We start from the raw sequence: 20477 nt of genomic DNA, 5'->3' as shown, positions 1-20477 counted from the left end.
CTGGTCTTTGTTGAGCAGAGACCTGCAGGGACAAGGACGAGGGATGGGTTAAGGGGCGATGTGGGGGCCGCTTCCACCGAAATGTTTCTGCCTTTTTTGGGAGGGAGGCACGGTCAGGCACCGATCTTCCGCCATGTCTTTGGCAGAGAATCGGCGACCCAAAGGGGAGTTGAGCTGGATGGGAATCTGAGCAATATGGCATCTTCCTGGCCTGGCTCTGTTTCCTCTCAACAACAGGGGTGGGCGTTTTGAATGAGACAGCACGGTGGTGTTATTGCAGCCCAATATGAACCAGTTAATCAGGCGTCGCTCCACTGTCCACAGTCATGACCCATCCTGCCCTCTGGCCTCTTACCCCTGGGAGCCCATGTCCATTCCCACAGTCCAGCTTCAAGTCAACAGTTCCCCTCAGACTGGCTGTCATCGACTTCCACTCACGTCTGAGTCATCGTAGGCAAACTCAATTAGGCTATGAGAGTATCTATCTGTGACTCAGTAGTGCAGTGGCTGAGAATGGAGGTACAGTACCATGGACCAAGTGGAAGTGGAGGACAGAGAGAGGGTGGGATGATAAGAGAGGGAGAGGTAAGCAGAACGGTCGCCCCAAAATACACTCTGTTGTATTCGTTTTATGGAGTAATAAGGCTAGGTAGGAGGTATAGGCATAATAATAATAATAATAATAATGGATTGCATTTTTATAGCGCTTTTTTATGCACTACGTGCCTACTCAAAGCGCTTTACAATGGTCCATTCATTCATACATTGGAAGGTGAAGCGGCAAACAGTCAACGTTTAGGAATAAGGCTAGGTTTAGGTATAATTTGACTGAGGTTACGTTTAGGTTAACTGGTGGCAACCGTTCCGAGGTTGCCGGATTAAACCCGGGACAAGCATGTTTTACCCGGGACGAGCGTGGTGGGAGTTCTGCTTTGGTTTTGGTCAATATGAAGTAGTTCCGGTCATTTTGTGGGGGGCACTGGGGCCACGCAGTAAAGGTAAATTAATTCACATTTGTATTGTTTTTGTACCTATTTCTAAAATATTAGAGCAACTTTCGTTCAACTTTGACCCCTCTATCACATGGAACTATTTTTTGGGCTTAGTGATATGGACATAAAAAACATAGTTCCGTGTGTTAGAGGGTTAAGAAATGAACAACATATTTTAGAAATGGGTCAACAATACAAATTACGTTAGTTTTGTGGATTAATTTACTTTTAATGCGTGGCCCCCTGTGCCCCCCATAAAACTACTTCATATTTCACCAAAACCAGAGCAGAACTCCCACCATGGGACTCGAACAATCAATTAATACAGTTGCACTTGCAACCACTATATTAATGGCAAGTATTTCATACAGCTTAAGTAAAAAAAAATCTGAACTATCCCTTTAATGAGAGCATTCTTGTATTCGAGAGAGAGAGAGAGGGTGGGGGCGGAAGTGGAGGGGGGGGTTATTGTTCCCAGGTCAGAGAGGCAGTTATATCCCCTTTATAGATGTGCGCTGAAAGAGGAGACCAGAAATAGCAGGCCCTGCCAGTAACCAGTCTGTTTGGATACTAATGTAAATACTCTGTTTTTGAGTTGCTAGAAGCATAGCAGTGGTGTTTAGCCAGACATTATTTTTCCCTGCCATCGCACTCAATCTTTGTGCTCGTGATTATTTTCACTTTTCACTGAGGAATGAGGGTTGTTAGCAGTTAAACATTTTAAACTAACACCATACTTGGACAATTATGGCATCAAAAAGCATCACTCTGTGGTTAATCCACTGCAGATTCATCAAGCCCTGTCGCGTTGTTTTTGTATCCCCGCTCATTTCTCTCTGTTTTATCATAATCAATTCCCTCTTCTGTCAACATCAGAACGAGACCAACCCGCCAAAGTTGACATTTCCTCTAAGACTGTTTACTCTGTGTGATTTTAAGGATTTTTGAAACGATGCTTTGACTAGCCTCCAAAGAAGCCCTTTTTCCTCGCTCTACTGTACTGTAGACTGTAGAGGGAGGACCTGTAGCCACCGTGAGGCAGACGGCTCCCAGCTTTCCTGTAAGCGTGTTGGACACACGATGAGAGAGGCTCATCGGGGGCCTCGATCGATCATCGATCTGAACGTCACTAACACGCTCTTTCTGTCAAACAGTCACTCAAAGGAAGAAGGAGAAAACAATTCTAATTTTACTCATGCTCTTTTAGAGAGTGGGAGAGAGTACAGATGGAGAGTAGATTGAGAGAAAGCGAGAGAGAGAGAAATAGACTGAAATTGTGGCTTATTGCACGGGGGGCTTAAAGGAGGAGGTGGAGAGTACTGGTGGTCCCGTCTTGGTCACAAGTCAGCCATGACGCATTAATCGTACCAAAACACAGAATGTATCTACTTGTCTCCCTGCTCTTCTATTGAGACATTTAGATTGTGTCAAAGGTCATGTCTCACCTACTCAGGATCTGAGTAGGTGAGATCTGACATTTTGACCTGATGGTCAATCAATTTATCCCCTGAGTAAGCAGACAGGCTCTATTAGCTCAATGGTTTTCAGCACTTGCGCAGGACACCGGGTTCAAATCTGGGGGACGAGGAAAGTTATGTCTAATACTATACTGCCTGCCTGTCTCATTAAGCTTTCTTCTCCTCTTTGTCTGGCTCTTTTTTTGTTCTTAATTTCTCTCTCTTTGTCCCGTTTCTCTCTTTCTTCTATGACAGCTACTGGCCCCGGGCTAGGAGTCTATCTCGTATGGCTCACTGCAATAGGTTTTCCATGGCACGCACGCCGTCCTTGTGCTTGGACGGGAGTAATGTTAGTAGTGTGGTGATCAGTGTTGCCATGTCTGCTTATTATAAGCGAGTTTGGCCTTTTTTTGTAAGGTTTTCAAACAAAGACCAAATTAATATGTATTTGTCTGTCTGATAATATTTTGTGTTAAAATGTTTCAAAAGGCCGAGGCGGTGGCGTAACCGTCTGGGCACCCGACTGGTAATCCAGTCGCAGTGTGCCGCGGGTTCGACTCCCGAGCCCGACACGGCCTTTACTGCATGTCTTCCCCCATCTCTCTCCCGTTTCCTGTCAGCCTACTGTCTGTCCCTTCAAAAACTAATAAAAGGCGTAAGCCGCAAAAGAAATATCTTAAAAAAACAAAACAAAAAAAAGTTTCAAAAACGTGCGACGGGAAAGCATCAGCTTTATATAAGCCGATGCATATCGGTCATGTGGCCTCTAGTCGCTTCTTTGGGTTGTTTTCATAGACCTGGTTGCTTATTTCTCTCGCAAACTGGCAACCCTGTTGGACCCTGCACTGTGGTGATGAAAGGACCGTCTGGGGTGCAGGAAATCCCGCTCTCATTCTCTCCCTGATTACGGACTTTTCTCCTTTTCATGATCCATCCGATTGTGTTTTCTCCACTTAATGGAGGAACGGGGTGACGTAAGCAACCAGTTGGCTCCCTCTGATGCTTATTATCAGATCTGGCAATTTGGCAGGGTATATGGACAGCTACAGTAGCTCCCACTGTCCAATGGACCCACAGGAAACTGTGGATAAGGTGCACTTTAAAAGCTTTTTTTTTAATGTGTACATCATGCCTTTCCAACAGTAGACCTTTCTGTCAAGTCCATGTGTAGCTTCTGGCTCCAAAACCAGGAATAATGCTTGGAGTAGTTAAATACACACATGGTTTAAATGGTAGGCTATGAAATATGTGCAGACAGATTGAAGTGAAACAAAACTGTTGTGGGTAACTTCAAGATTATAGTGTCACAAGACCGCCATCTGGTGGTGAGTTGAGGGAAGAAATTATATTTTTGTGATGAACAGTTACAGTAGCATCTATCTATGCCAGGGTAACCTTTTACATATATACCATGCAGTGTTGTAGTCCGATTTTGTTCTCAGAATGTATAGATTTATTTTTGTAGTAAATGAGGTCTTAAAGGTTGCAGCATTTGTCACCTAAAAGTCAACCAGAATAAATAAATCTATCGTCATTGTTTCAGGTGGAAACCTCATCTGTCCAAATGTTACTTTTTAGGATTCAAATTCAACCATAGAAGTAGCAGATTGACACGCTCAAACTTGTCGCTTGGGGACGTGTTTCGAGCTTGTGGATCTGATACGTTTTTTTTTTTTTTTTTTTTTTTTTTATCCCACGATTTTGTAACCCAGTTTTTCTTTTTCACCCAGTGCCAATTATCTAATGTAATCCTGGGCGCTACACTTCCTCTGCCAACCTGGGGGGGCAGCGGACTGACCTCATGCCTCCTTCTATGCATGAGGAGTCCAAGCTGCTTCTTTTCACCTGACAGAGGGGAATTTCCCCGGCCGGACGTAAGCGCGTGGAAGGGACACGTTATTCCGACCAGTTCCTTTCCCCTCCATCAGGCGCCCCGGCTGGCCAGGGGGCGGTAGTTTTAGAGACCAGGATTACGGCATGTTTTTGTGAGGGTATCTACCCTAGGGGACAGAGAACATGCAAACTCCACATCTGATACTTTTAATGCTTTTGTGTGACTCTGTAATATGATCACGTAGGACATTAATTTACGAAAAAACACATAGTTAGAAGGTTTCTGCCCTATAGAGGGTATGCACGTGACATCATCAAGATTCATCATCATACCCGGAAGTTACGTGGGAATGCCTACTGAGTGACAAAAAACTACTTTCTGGCCACACAGAAAAGTCCTATTTGATTGCATTAAATTACTTTAAACAACATTAAATTAACTTTGTCACTCACTTTGCCACTGGATTTGCCACTCGATCTGCCATTCACTTTATGCATGCGCATACCCTCTATAGCAACGATATCCTTCATTCATTGACATTGACACTCACTATGTATGTATCCACTTTGATTTGAACCAAGGTGTTCCCCATGGGAAAATCAAACACCAGTCCCCGCTTGGAAATTTTAAATAGAGATATTAGGCTTCTGATCTTCAGGCAGGACTACTCTGCTACATAAGCTTTGCATAATTTATGTACTGTATACTATATAACCATTTCTTAATAATGGGAAAATGATGGTAGATCTTGCTGCAGCACTTCCATTGTCCTCATGCAGGCACCGTTTCCATGATGGAATGAATGGAAATGTCTGCTAGCTAGAGAGTCTGATAGTTTACTGGAAGACCGCCTAGAGTTCTTAGAAAGAAATCCCTGCGTCAGGTTCATAATTATCAACACAATGGACTTATTTTATCACTTGCGAATTTATACTATGATAGCAAGAACAGATTTCTGAGTGTGTAGATTTTTTTGACATAATAATTTCACTTTATTATAATTGTATTATCGTGCTCTCCGCTATATAGCACAATGAGACTGCGATTATAATTAAATCAAAACCCTCCTCAAAGCAGATGTTCACAAAACCAAAACAAAGAGAAGATGATTCTACTGTCCTGGCAAACATGTTAGATACAGAAGTGGATGTAGCTGATATAATTTTTGCTGATAAGGATCCAACCCATGTGATCAATTATGAACTTCAACTACACCAGTGGTTCTCAAACGTTTTAATTTCAAGGACGCCCAGAACTCTCAGAGTTACAGACCTGTACTGTAAGGGTCCATTTGGAACCCTGTCAAGGAACCCGGAGGGTCTCTGGACCCCACTTTGAGAACCACTGATCTTGTTCCCAAACTGGGGATCCCCAAATTATTATTATAAGTGTGTACTGTGTACTGTGTACACTGTACAGCTAGGGTATCTGTGCATTTCTCAAGTGACAATTTAAACACTTTTAAGACCTTTTTTAATACCAAATTGGCAAAAGTGAAGTGGATAAAAGCGCTATATAAATGCACCATTTAGCATTTATTTTCATGTGTAGACTCGCACCTCTACAGTACATGTTGTCATGGTGTCAGGAGGAGCAGGTGACTGATGGCTACATGTCAGACTGTGACAGAGTATAGCTCATAGGTAGTATTCTCTCCTCACAGGACAGAAAGGGCACAGGTCTCTGCATGTAATGACACCCTTCCATCAAACCGCACTGCAACGCAACGCCCTAATGAAATGTCTGTGCTTTAGTTGAGCTCGTCTGCTGACCCAATGTCAGTCACACTGATGCAAGAGATATGTTACTATCCCAGACAGAGTGTGTGTGTGTGTGTGTGTGTGTGTGTGTGTGTGTGTGTGTGTGTGTGTGTGTGTGTGTGTGTGTGTGTGTGTGTGTGTGTGTGTGTGTGTGTGTGTGTGTGTGTGTGTGTGTGTGTGTGTGTGTGTGTGTGTGTGTGTGTGTGTGTGTGTGTGTGTGTGTGTGTTACCAGCACCGTTGGCCTGATCCATGCCAAACTGTGCACACACACTGCCAACGTCAAACCACACCGGCCTGTTATAGCGCCACCATGAGGCCGATTTTGGCATTTCTGTAGATTACTCATACACATGTTATCCATACATCACACAATTCGGTATACACTATCTCCATAATCATGTGATCAACATGGATCTGCACCATCTTCCATCTTGATTAGCTAAGATTGGCTTCCAAAGCTCACATGATGCAATTCCTGTTTTTACCTATAACTGTGTGAGAGAGAGAGAGAGAGAGGGAGAGAGAGAGAGTGTGTGTCTTTTACTCCACTACAATTATTTGAAAACTTTAGTTACTTTGTGGATTATGATTATTATTACAAAACGTACATTAACCACTTCATCCATATACCTGTATACATTCCGGCCATTCGAAAATAGACGATCTACAAACTTGTACACCTGGTATTTTTTTAAAGATTCTTTATACATTTGAAAACCTGGAATGGGACATTCTGCAAAATTCTTTTACTTTTGGTACTATAATGTAACTTTTGTACTTTTACTCAAGTACATTTTGATTTACGGACTTTTACTTGTATTTATACATACACATTGCAGTATTGATACTTTTACGTGATGTAAAAGAACGTGAGTACTTTTTCCACCATTGGCTGAAAGTGACAGTTCTGCCTTCAAGTGTCCATCTGCACCTGAAGTACCAGCTCAGTGCGCAGGGCCTCGGGCACAAGGGACAGTCATATTTCACATACCACGTTACAACAGCAGGCAGGGGAGAAGTTTGCTGGACAACAGCTTATTGGAATTCAGTACAGGTCGAGCTCATACGTCCACGAGTATGAGTGATGGTTTATTTAACTCACACCTGACCTACAGTCAATGTTGGAACAAGTACTTAAATTTTTTATTTAAGTAAAATACAGTATCTATAACCACAATGTAGAAATACTCTGTTATGGATAAAGTGCGGCGATCAAAATTGACTTGAGTAAAAGTGCAAACACATTTAAAATAAAATATATAATACTGAAAATAAAAGTACTAATTTTGCACAATGTAAGAAATAAAGTCTGGTATTCAAAATGTACTTAAGTAAAGTACACATTTTGTAAAATGTCCCATTTCACAAGTTTCCAAATGTATAAAAATGCTTTCGAGTATTACCCCCAACGGTAATTAAGTAGCCTAATTTAAAGCAACGTAGCACACGACCAGATCGATGGACAGCACACAATTAATTAATGAAAGTAATTAAGGTAGGCTTTGCGCATGCGTGTCCATCTGGTGTTATCGGTGTTGACTGACATCGCATTTATTAGTTCGTGGAAAAATCTCCACACCACGGCATTTATTTATTCAGACCTTGCCAATTTGGTTATGTTGAATGTCACTATGATGATCATTACCGTTTTACCATGGTTTGGTGTATGATTTCAATAGCGTGCCGAGCATATGCTGGAAAATTGGCACCCCTGATTCTAAACCAAACAATGATGTACATTATATAGACCGGTTGCTGAGCATGAAGTTGTTGCCATCTGAAAATGATTCATGCCGCCATTCATAATGATGGACAGTATTTTCCTGTGATGTGTTATTTACTGAAATACCTCATGAAAGTTTAATTTCACCCCTTGGAGGGAGGGAGAGAGAGAGAGCACGAGAGAGAGATGTGTGTCCTCGTCTGACCTCAGTGCTGTCTGACAGCAGAAGTCACTCTGTTATTGTTCTCGTATCAAAGGGCTGCGACTGTGTGGAGTCTATGTGGTGCAACGGAGGTGAGCAGCAGACCTGACAAAGAGGAAATTTGCATGAGGACAGTGTGTATGTGTACCCAACCGAAAGGAGACAAGCTGCAGTCCTCGCCATGCGAGGATGACCACCAATGTTTTTGTTACGTCTGCTGTTTCACGCTCGGCACAGGATATGTACCCATCTTCAATGACATCGCTGCTTAGTATTAAGATACACAACACTGGCATGCACTCATTAATGGCATCAAAAGGAGGGTGACTTTGCTGCAAGATTAAAAGGACGACAACTTGCTGGAGTGAGATTCTCATGACATGGGCAGATGGGCTGTAACTGTAGCTTTTGCTGATGTGCCACAACATTATTGTTTATGATCCTGCACTGAATGAACTGCGGAAAATCCGGTTAAATCTCAGTTCGTCAGTGAGAAGGGGATGAGATGGAGGGATAAAGGGAGAGAGGTATAAAATCATTTTCTTCATTTGCTTTTTTTTTTTGGTGGTAAGAGTGTTAGACTGAGCCTATAGTCTCGTGAGCCAGACATGTAATTTGTTTGTAATGGAAATTACAAACATGGCACTCCCAATGCCAACTCTATGGCATTGGGAGATATTGGAATAGTTGGCTGGCTGGAGACCGAGCCTGAACCGACAAGCCTCATTTAACTGCTGGTCATCCACAGTACATGAGTTCAAACTCACTGCACATTTCGTAGGGGCGCTAGCCCCTCCTACGTCCAGCTTTGAGGGTCTGTGTAAACACAAACATTGAAGACAAAATGTGTGTAAACGTAAACATTGAAGACAAAAGTGAGGACGCAAATTGTGATTGGCTGGCGTGATTGGGTGGGAGGTGTGCCATTGGTTGAGAATGAGACGACGTATGACTATAAGAGCGCCCCTCACTTCACACGGGTGTGATTTTTAAACTGATCATAGTACAACTTTAGGCAGCTACCATATTATACAAGTCATCTTGTAAATAATCACAAATCTGCAGCAGTAGCAGGAAAGTGTGTATACTGTATCCTGTTCATCCATAAACTGTTGTTTTTCCCTCCGTAAAATACATCGAAACGTGTTCCTTTTGGCTTTGGGTATCTTTAAGACTTAAGACTGACTGCTGACTGACTTTCCAGTGACTTAAGACTTAAGTCACTGGAAAGTCAGTCAGCTTTTCATTTGCCTTGACTTTCATTTGACTAAGATCTATATACCATGTGCTTAGCTTTTTCTTTTTTTCATAACTCGGGTACATCCTCCAAGTCATCCAATGAGAAAAGAGTGTGACTACGTTGTGTAAGTTGTTTTGACGTCTAAGCTACAGCAGAGCGTGTGTGCTGTTACTGCTGTACACTCAATGAAGTCTGGACTCAGCCATTGGATCTGCTCTGGATCTCCATGCATTGAGCGTTGTGGCACGCCACACAGGCATGTGGGAGGGAACGGGGCATGCAAAGTGACTGAGTGACTGTGTCCCTCACTCAGACATGACTGTGTGACTGTGTTCCTCAGACATGACTGAGTGACTGTGTCCCTCACTCAGTCATGACTGAGTGACTGTGTCCCTCAGACATGACTGAGTGACTGTGTCCCTCACTCAGACATGACTGAGTGACTGTGTCCCTCACTCAGACATGACTGAGTGACTGTGTCCCTCACTCAGACATGATTGAGTGACTGTGTCCCTCAGACATGACTGAGTGACTGTGTCCCTCACTCAGACATGACTGAGTGACTGTGTCCCTCAGACATGACTGAGTGACTGTGTCCCTCACTCAGACATGACTGAGTGACTGTGTTCCTCAGACATGACTGAGTGACTGTGTCCCTCACTCAGACATGACTGAGTGACTGTGTCCCTCAGACATGACTGAGTGACTGTGTCCCTCACTCAGACATGACTGAGTGACTGTGTCCCTCACTCAGACATGACTGAGTGACTGTGTCCCTCACTCAGACATGACTGAGTGACTGTGTTCCTCAGACATGACTGAGTGACTGTGTCCCTCACTCAGACATGACTGAGTGACTGTCCCTCACTCAGACATGACTGAGTGACTGTGTCCCTCAGACATGACTGAGTGACTGTCCCTCACTCAGACATGACTGAGTGACTGTGTCCCTCAGACATGACTGAGTGACTGTGTCCCTCACTCAGACATGACTGAGTGACTGTGTCCCTCACTCAGACATGACTGAGTGACTGTGTCCCTCAGACATGACTGAGTGACTGTGTCCCTCACTCAGACATGACTGAGTGACTGTGTCCCTCACTCAGACATGACTGAGTGACTGTGTCCCTCACTCAGACATGACTGAGTGACTGTCCCTCACTCAGACATGACTGAGTGACTGTGTCCCTCACTCAGACATGACTGAGTGACTGTGTTCCTCAGACATGACTGAGTGACTGTGTCCCTCACTCAGACATGACTGAGTGACTGTGTCCCTCAGACATGACTGAGTGACTGTGTTCCTCAGACATGACTGAGTGACTGTGTCCCTCAGACATGACTGAGTGACTGTCCCTCACTCAGACATGACTGAGTGACTGTGTCCCTCACTCAGTCATGACTGAGTGACTGTGTCCCTCACTCAGACATGACTGAGTGACTGTCCCTCACTCAGACATGACTGAGTGAATGTGTCACTCAGTCATGACTGAGTGACTGTGCCTCACTCAGACATGACTGAGTGACTGTGTCCCTCACTCAGACATGACTGAGTGACTGTGTCCCTCACTCAGACATGACTGAGTGACTGTGTCCCTCACTCAGACATGACTGAGTGACTGTGTCCAAAGTCGAAAGTCAAAGTCGTACGATTTGTCAAACACGTTACCGCAGTGAAATTTGTTCTCCACTTTTGACCCATCTCTTGGAGCGGTGAGCCGCAGCCAAGGAGCGGTGAGCTGCAGCCGTGCCGCGCTCGGGGAATCATTTGATTAGTTTATTTAACCCCCCCAATCCAACCCTTTGATGCTGAGTGCCAAGCAGGAACGCATCGGGTCCTATTTTTACAGTCTTTGGTATGACCCGGCCGGGGATCGAACCCCCAGCCTCCCAGTTTCAGGGCGGACACTCTAACCACAAGGCCACTGTCTGGTCCCTCAGACATGACTGAGTGACTGTGTCCCGCTGAGCCGCGTGCGGATGATCTGCACCACACAGTCCTCTGCTGCTCCTCCACTCTCTGCACCACATGCATGGCATGCGCTGCTTTCTCCTCGATGCACACATGATGCACATCATACAGTACACGGCAGCTGGCAGCTCTCGCTTCTTCTGCCTGCTGACCACTTACTGCCCCTCAGCCCATGGGTATACTGTACATGTATGGCACTTAAACACAGACAGAAAGATGGAAAGCAGGAAAATGAATGAAAGTGAAGGAAGGACTCACAGCATACGTATTGCACAGCATACTCTGTCTAAATGAGAGAGGGGCAGAGAGAGAGTGAGTCCTGGAGGAGAGAGAGACAGAGAGAGAGAGAGATAGAGAGGGGGAAGAGAGAGAGAGAGACAGAGAGAGATAGAGTGGGAGAGAGGAGGAGGAGAATTCAAAGGCGTTGTCCTCCATCAGGAAGCAAGGTACAGCGGTACAGCGGTCAATAAAGGACACTCGCGAGACGCTCCACCTCCCCATTTGTGGAGGAACTTGCCTGAGTCGAGCGTGCCCCGTCATGACTAAACACATGCGCCGCTGATCCAAGGGCACCAGCCCTGCCAGCCAGCCATCCACATAACTACAGTATACTGTATACGTCTGAGCCATCCAGCCAGCCACGGCACGGTGCCACTGCAGAAAGGATTTGGGAGGACTACAGCACAGAGGAGAGCAGCGCTGACTCGCCGGAGAAGGATAAACGCTTGTTTTTTTGGGGGGGTGGGGGTCGGGGGGTGCGGTAAACAACTGGTGCAGTTATTTGCCAACTTCGACCGGACCCCTCCGGCTGTTTCTGCTGCTGCGGTCTGGGACGCTGTGGACGAAAAAAAGTACCAGGCACGGAGGAAGAGAAGTAGCCACGACAATCGTAACTTAAGGACCTGGGTGTTGTCGTCGTTTGCGGGCCGATCTGTGTTGCACGTGGGTAGGGTGTGGGGGGTCAGGAGGAGGAGAAGATCACCGGGCGAGGCGGAGACGCTAGTCCTCCGCTCTCTCTCCTTCATGAAGGATCCCTCCTCTCCTCCTCCTCTTCGTCGTTATCTCTCGTGCCTCTTTCTACTCGGCCCGTCTCTACCCGCCCGCCCGTAGGGGCGACAGTGCATGCCATGGACCGAGGCTGAGTGGATGCTGCTGCCTGACAGGGAGTCTGTGAGGCGGCCGTCCGACCCAGGCTCGACCCCCTGGTCCCCTTCATGCCGTGCTGTGGGCTGGGCCATCGCCGGAGAGCACAACTTCCATACGTAAGTCTGACAAACTGTCACCTGTGGCGTGACCGATGCTCATTCATTTAAGGGAGAGATCATTTCAATGAGTGTGTTTTGTTTTGTGGCATCTACAGTAGTTTTCCTGAGGGTAGCGATTAGGGTTAGTTTTCCAGGAATGTCCACAGTGAAAGCACATGTGCGTGTTTTGAAATGACGGACTGAGTGTGCACTCATGTGGATGGATAACGGCCAGGATTTTCTCCAAACACGTGAGACTGATTCCTCTTGGCAGATCTTTATTATTGGACCAAATGCAGGATTTAGCAAAAAACACATAAGCTAGCGTTCCACAGGCTTTGTGTGTGTGTGTGTGTGTGTGTGTGTGTGTGTGTGTGTGTGTGTGTGTGTGTGTGTGTGTGTGTGTGTGTGTGTGTGTGTGTGTGTGTGTGTGTGTGTGTGTGTGTGTGTGTGTGTGTGTGTGTGTGTGTGTGTGTGTGTGTGTGTGTGTGTGTGTGTGTGTGTGTGTGTGTGTGTGTGTGTGTGTGTGTGTGTGTGTCCATGTGCACCCAATGCTAAAAGCTGATGAATCTTTTATTTTGCGTTTATTCTAGGGCTGAGAGCTGAGGTTATGTAGTAGGCGGCAGTGCTGTTGGGGTCCATGGCTGCAGGCACATGCTGGGTTGACAGATCTGCTTTAATGGGCTTTGCTGGTTTCTTTCATCATCTGTCCTCTCTGTGTGCATAAGTGTCTGCGATCCAATGCTACCTGTCAGACAGCATTAAGCTAAGTGGACAGGCTCATCTGTGGCACTTCACCTTAATGAAATGCAGTGCGAGGGACATGTGATGGCCAGTGTTGCCAGAATTCGCGAGAGAAATGAGCAACCAGTTTCTATGAAAACAAGCCCAAAATATGTTTACTATAATAGAGGGTTCGCGCATGACAACATCATCAAACCCGGAAGTTATGCAGGAATGCCTACTGAGTGGCAAAAAACTACTTTCTGGCCTTGACAACCCATGCATCCAAAGAGAAAAGTCCTGATTGCATTAAACAACGTTAAACAATGTTAAACTCACTTTGCATGTTGCTTTGCCACTCGATGTGCCATTCACTTTAAGCATGCGCATAGCCTCTATAGGCCTACATGAGCACTTTAAACCTATATACATCGGCTATTTGAAAATAGATGATCTACAAGCTCACAACGTGTTGCGATGCGACGTGTTGTGAGAAAAAAGTATTCGCAGATGGGGGGGTGTCTGTGGACAAATATTGTCCTTGACCACCAAGAACCACTGGTTTAATCAACGTTAGGAAGCAGCAAGCCCAAAATAAGCAACTGCACTTGAGAACCAAGCCCCCAAAAACTGCACCAAAACTACCAATACAAGCTACTTTACAGAAAAACAAGCCTAAAGTCGCTTATAATAAGCAGACATGGCAACACTGGTTATGACCACAAACACTGACAGGTATATTATATCCCTCAAAGAGGGCAAGACAGGTTTAAGGCCCCCCGTCCTGTCCGGGATGAATTGGTGTCATTATCATATCTCAAGCACATACTGTACACTGTACTGTCACTGTGCTGTGTGAGTGTTATTAATGTAACTCTACAAATTGTTTTCACCTAGTTATTTCATCTAATCATGATGAAATAATCATCTAATAACACAATAAAAACGTTCCCTTGTATTGTGTACAGTATAACACTACATCACCAGTCTACAGGTATCATTGTTCTATACAACTAAACAGTTGAGTAGGCTATTGCGGAGAGACCAACATTGCGATTGCGCTCACCACTAGATGGCCATGTTTCACTTGAAACATCTCTCTCACGCACGGCACGCACGCACGCACGCACGCACACACACGCACACACACACACACACACTAGGCCTTTAAAGACACAGAAACCTGTGGCTCAGATTTGAAGGTCGCTCTTTTAATCTGAAAATCAATGGTGATGTCACCACAAAATCCCAGACAGGCCTTCATTGGTAACGTGGACAGACTGTTCTCAGTTTTATGCTCATCGTGCCATGCTAAGACACTTTGGCTACATGACACTGTATATACTGTGTCATTATAAAAAAAACTACATTCAACGAGCAGATGAATGGTATGTAGGCAAGAGAAAATAATGAAACTGTAATGTCTATTGTTGCGACCGCAGTTCGGGGTTAACTATGAAATCGTGCATCGTCAGTCAATCAGATAACCAGTCAGTCAGTCACGCCCCATATACAGTATGGTCATGCCTTGTGACACGTGATGTCATCAATATTAAGCCCATATATGGAGATCCCTGATATCATCAATATTGGCCAGGAACTCTACATCTCACCTCAACCATCAAACCCTTAGGACTCTTCGATGTCTCCCTTTTGGTCAAATAGGTTTCTATTGAGAACAGATTATAAATTGTTTCACAAACATTATGATATGAATGAGGACAAAGGACAAAAAAGAGAAAGAAAACCCTCAACCCTCCCACCCATACTGCTCAGTTTTTTATAGAATGAAATAGTAATTTGATAAATGGAAAACATCTTAAAAGAACAGTCAACCATATCAGTGGTATCCTGTCTATTAATTGTTTCTACTCAAGTAATGGACAAGGGGCAGCCAAACATTATCAAATTGTCTCTCCCTGTTTCTCAGGAAATACCTTATTCTCTCAAGTGTACTAGTCATTTAATTTAGCCAATGCTTAATTGCAGGAGCCTCCTCCTTTTTCCAGGGCGTCAAAATTCGTTTTTGTGCTGTAATCAGACCATAACGATGTCTCCCTTTTGACTGATACATGTCTATTTACTCTAGACGGACCTGTCCTGCCCCAAAGTTATTAGTGCAGCCGTGCCTGGCAGCTGGCGAAAACTAAGGCCCAGCCCTACCTGGGTAACCCTGTACACTCAAGCCACTGCCACCCTTAGATCTCCATATATAAACCTGACCTGTTCTGACATTCCATATGTTGATCTGACGTCATCAAACCCTGTACACTACAGACATGCTCCATATATGGCCAGTACAGAATTAATTACATACAGTATGTTGATCTGACCGACTGACCCCCATGCCAAAAAGGCATGGGGGTCCCTCAGGTGTCTTACTGGTATTACCGTAATTTCCAATTTCCACCTGCGGCTTATAGTCCGGTGCGGCTTGTATACGTACATATTTGGGATTTTCCCTAAATTTGGCTGGTGCGGCTTATATTCAGGTGCGCCTTATAGTCCGGAAATTACGGTAACTATATATTTTGGAGAGAATGATCTAACCACTTGAACCCGTGTATTGTGGGGAAAGCTCACACTGTGAGATTGTCGATCTGCTTTCCCCACAAAACAGAAAACAGAAAAGACACTAGGGCCCTGAGGGACTGCGCTCAACCAACCAACCACCCCAACCAACACACCCTCTCTTTTTTTAAATATATATACGCCATTTCCTTCATGACCAGTGGTGTATTTAGCGATGTCTAACCTGTATTTATAGTTGTCTGGATTAGACCTAACATTTAATCTTAGAAAGGAGTAAGCTTTAATTTTACCTATGAGTGGATTAGGGCACATGAGAGAGGGTTAGAGACCACCTGTCTCTCCACACCACCAGACAAGTGTAAGCCCCTGCATGAATTTACTAAAGACATTTGTAAAATCACAAAGGATTGTCTGTGTTGGCGTCCAATAACATCGTGTTTTGGGTTTAAGTGCTGCACTCATTTATATTGTAGGCATTCTTCGAACTAATTTGAAATTCTTATGGACCCTACAAATGGACCCTATCCCGGGCCATTGGTGTACACTCGAGAGTTAAATTAACTCTTAGGATTTCTAGTGCCGTGACATGCCACTCCTTTTCCCCCCTCTGACACTCCTCTCACATGTTTCCAATATGGAGCACCAAACCACCGTTTTACGGCTGAAATGAGGCGGAACACTATTACGCTTTGGATGGAATTTGGAGCATGAAGGAGACCATGCCTGATGGGACCTCCTGACAGGTCGGGTATAGCCAGTCCCAGGCAGCTACACTCACGAAAACTAATTGAAGACAGTTTCCCCTTTTGCCTCCAGAGCTTTTCCTACTGCATCTCCCATGATGCAACAGTAGTAACAAGCCAAGGAAACAGACGTGTTTCCCAAACAATGGGTCGGACGGAACAGTGAAATTGCTCATTTCACTGTTAAATAGGGCTTAAGTGTTAAATTCATAAATTATTATTGTACGTTTGGGTCCTGGGTAGACGCCAATGGCTCCAACTTGCGCCACCCCTTACCCCTTATCTCTAAACTTATTTGCCATTTCTTACTATTTTAAAACATTAAAAAATTGTTCAACTAGCCAATCTACATCGACACGTTGTTAGCTTTTGATCGGCTATTTGTACTATTTTAAAATGTTTTATACAGTATTTTCTTTTGGGTCTCAAGCAAGCGCATGAGGGAAAAGGTTAGGGGACAACATAAGTGGATACTCCATACTGTAGCAGCCTACAATATTATAAGACACATTGACATTGTTTTCACCTCGATTAATAAGGAATCCGTGATCACACATGCCACCATGGTGCACTTTGCTTCCATGGAGGTATAATTTGCACTTTTCTCACACTTTAACAACAAGTTCGTGCCCCCATATATTGCGCTGCATCTGTAGTCATAGCAGCACTTGAGCCTCGCTGGCATCTGCTTCTTTCACACACACACACACACACACACACACACACACACACACACACACACACACACACACCCTCACATACACACACACACACACACACACACACACACACACACACACACACAGCCAGTATACAAAGACCATCGATTTGTTTTGTATTGGCTTGTCTGGCACCTATAGTTTAGTGATCGAGTTGAGACTGAGAGAGCATGTAGCCAGTAACAGAGCGGTCATTTGCGGAGAGTGGCAAGCATGCAGCCAATACACAATGATTGCGCTAGACCAGCGGCGGTCGCACAAAATAAATAAATAAATTGACCGCAATAGTGTGGGGGCTTTCGGGCCCTTCTGACCCACAGGAAAATCAGAACGTTTTTAGGCAAATTATTCAGAAAACCCTAGACCTCAGAAAATGCACTGAATATTCAAAGTTCAGGTTTTTAGGGTGCCGATATTTACACACTGATATCACGTAAATTTTTCGCTGGGCTGTAGGAAAAGGAAAAACATAATGGCACGTAGTGGAGAACACTTTATGTTCCCCTCAAACCACTGAGCTCATGGCTGCTAGCAGTGAGCTAATGTCCCCTGGTGAATGTGCGACCTGCAATTCCTAGTTTTCCAGGCGTTGGGATGGAAGCCCAGTGCGGTGCGTCGGGCCAGCACGGCGGCTTTGTCTGGAGCTGGGTTTCCTTGGCAATGGCCGTGCGTTCCTCCACTGTTCCAGAGAGTATGGAAATGTCCGGAAACAGACCAGCTAATTGGCCACAGAGGCCTCTCCAGGAATGTCTCGGATTTAAGACGGATTTTCTTTTTCTTTTTTATTGTAATTACATAATCTTATCACCTCATTCTGGGACTGGAAAGTGTGATATATGTCTGTGGAGACCTATGTGTGTAGCATAGCTGCACACTCCACAGCCTGGAAACAATGATGTCAATTAAGTGCGGGGAGTCTGTGTGATCTGACCCTAGATCAGTGAGATTGGGCAGCAGGGACCTCTGTGTGCGTAGTGCGTACCACTCTCTGGTATGGAAACCATGAAATCATAGTGGGATGACGCAGCTTGCATTGCCTTTGTTGTGATTTGCACGTGACGTTACGATGAACGAGTTATGTAATTCATTTCACACTCGCACTACTTGGGGACAGAGCAGTGATTCCATTCTATTGATCCAAGCCGGAACACAATCGATTGATTGGTCATGAAAATAAAACGTGCTCTGAAAATGCACGCAACCTTTCAGTCACATGCATTTTCGCTTTAAAGCGCAAATAACATGCATTTTAAAACTGCTTTTAATATTTAATATCATATTGTCCATGTCCCTCAAACTTATTTCTAATGGTTTGAGCCTCAATCACCACTCTGATATAACCAGGCCTTGTCATTTCTTTCTGGACTTTGAAAGCAGTTTTAGCTGCAGTACCACAATGTCCTGAGGTGGTGGAGTGCTGATATGCAGAGTCATTATAATACTGATGCTAGATAAACCCAGGCTTGTTTCCATTCCATGCCAGCTTGGAATATCAACAATGGTGGACATTGTAAACAAAGTGGACATGCAAATTTGGAACTGAAGACTGAAAAAGAGAGGAATTATATAAGTAGGGTGACTTTGATGACATCACGATGAGGCCAAAATCAGTTGAGCTGTTCCTGAGAGCAATTTCCATTCAAACACCCATATGATATGAAAGCCTGATTGTTCAAAATTGGTTATTTGTGGGGATAGAAAACACATATGGGAGCCCCAAAAACACAAAAGAAATTGAAAAAGTAGAATTTTATGTTATAGGTCCTTTAAGCGGACATTAAGCAGTCAGATGGGTGGGCCGGCGCCGCGAACACTTTAGAGATTTTCTGATCCAGAAAAGGTTGGGGAAATACTAGGATAGAGAATGCTATGACACTGTTGGGGGACTTCAATTTCAATTTAATTTGATTGAAGTGTTTTAAATCACAAAAAGTTGTGTCAAGACACTTAAAAAAACTCCCCGGCTCTAGGGGAGTATAATAGTGTAAGATAGTATATAATAATATACTGTAGTATAACAATAATGTTAGATTGTATAAGAGAATGTTAAGATAATATACAGTATAGTCGTATTGTATAATATAGTAGCAATTCACAGCTCCATGGAGAGGCCCGGTCCGCATCACACTCTTGATCTACACCTGGGGGCCCGTAATAACGGTGTGTCATTGTGTGTGCATTTAATATTCTGTGTGACTTCTGTTTGTCTTCTATGAACGAAGCCTTCAGCATGGCTTGCATGATATACTGTACAAAGTTATTAGATCCATCTAACGGATATTAAGTGTGTCTGTCTGGCTGCCTCATCACTCTCTGTCTGTGTGAGTGAGGAATGTTGTAATCTTTTTTACAGTCTATGGTTGTAATACAGTGTTATCACAAGCCATTCCTTAATGTTTACCAGCAGCAGCACAATTAATTTGCTCATGCCGATAATTGGCAAATAGCTTTACAAAGTTAGCCTCGACACTAATACGGAGCTTATGGCAATCATTTATCTATTATAGGTCTATGATACAATGCTTTGTCAAGCATCAACATGATATACAGAGAGAAGCATTGCAGGTTTCCAGATTGTATCACAATCTGTATACCAAATCAAATTAGGTCAGTATTTGGCCCATCGAAATCCAGAGCTGGATAGCATAAATCCACTCAGCATTCAGTTTAATTTATTTTGATGCCGCACGCACGCACTCGATGGCTGCTGTGTTGTGAGCTTATACGTCTGTTATTTTTTAGATTAGTGAAAATTTGAAAAAGTATAATTTTAGCCTATGAGTAATACCAAAATATGGATACCAGGGTGAAAGTGGTTAAGTAGTTTGTATTGTATTTGTTGCTTTCCTTTGGATCACACCAGCAAGGCTGAGAGGAGGATTCATAATTATACTGTATTGGTTGTCAATGTTCAGTCCTTTGACAAAGTGATGTGTGAAATATACTATATTGAAAGTTTTTAGCTTAAGTTGCTAACAGAACCATGACTAAAATTGTAGCTAGTAGCTACAATCTGTGTTAAAATAAATTAAATTTCAACGAACTGTTGCTGCTGCAATCATGATCTTAACTCCACTAACAGGGGAGCAACTGTTAATCGATTTAATCAATATATGAAAATTGGCAACATGCAATGTGTTGTGATTTTGTAAAGTATAAAATAGGGCTTAAGTGGTTGATGTATATTTTGCAATAACAATAATCTAAATCTGAGAAGTAACTACTAATTAATGCTAGTTGTAGGTGAGGGGCAGAGCGGCTGAAAGCTCTTGACCCCATGGTGGACAGACAGACAGACAGGCAGGACTTTCAGTTTGATGGAGGAGGCAGACCTA

At 44.0% G+C, this 20477-nt stretch overlaps 1 protein-coding gene across 4 annotated transcripts in view; it reads left to right on the top strand.

Annotated features, from left to right (window-relative positions):
• The window catches only part of cacnb2a (calcium channel, voltage-dependent, beta 2a), a 102886-nt gene that overhangs the window by 3363 nt on the left and 79046 nt on the right, over positions 1-20477 (top strand). For 2 of the 4 annotated variants that reach the window (XM_083778589.1, XM_083778587.1), the window contains exon 1: positions 12348-12443. The exons of the other annotated variants lie outside the window; for them this stretch is intronic. In XM_083778589.1, coding sequence (XP_083634715.1) covers positions 12396-12443 — 48 coding nt within the window. In that variant the 5' untranslated portion in view covers positions 12348-12395. Of the gene's footprint in view, positions 1-12347; positions 12444-20477 lie in introns of those variants that run through there. 4 annotated transcript variants of the gene reach the window in all.

The sequence above is a fragment of the Protomyctophum parallelum genome, assembly GCF_964188405.1.
Source record: "Protomyctophum parallelum genome assembly, chromosome: 12".
In the NCBI taxonomy this organism is placed as follows: Eukaryota; Metazoa; Chordata; class Actinopteri; order Myctophiformes; family Myctophidae; genus Protomyctophum; species Protomyctophum parallelum.
The sequence above is the reverse complement of the archived record's forward strand: the minus strand, read 5'-3'. Positions and strand labels throughout refer to the sequence as shown.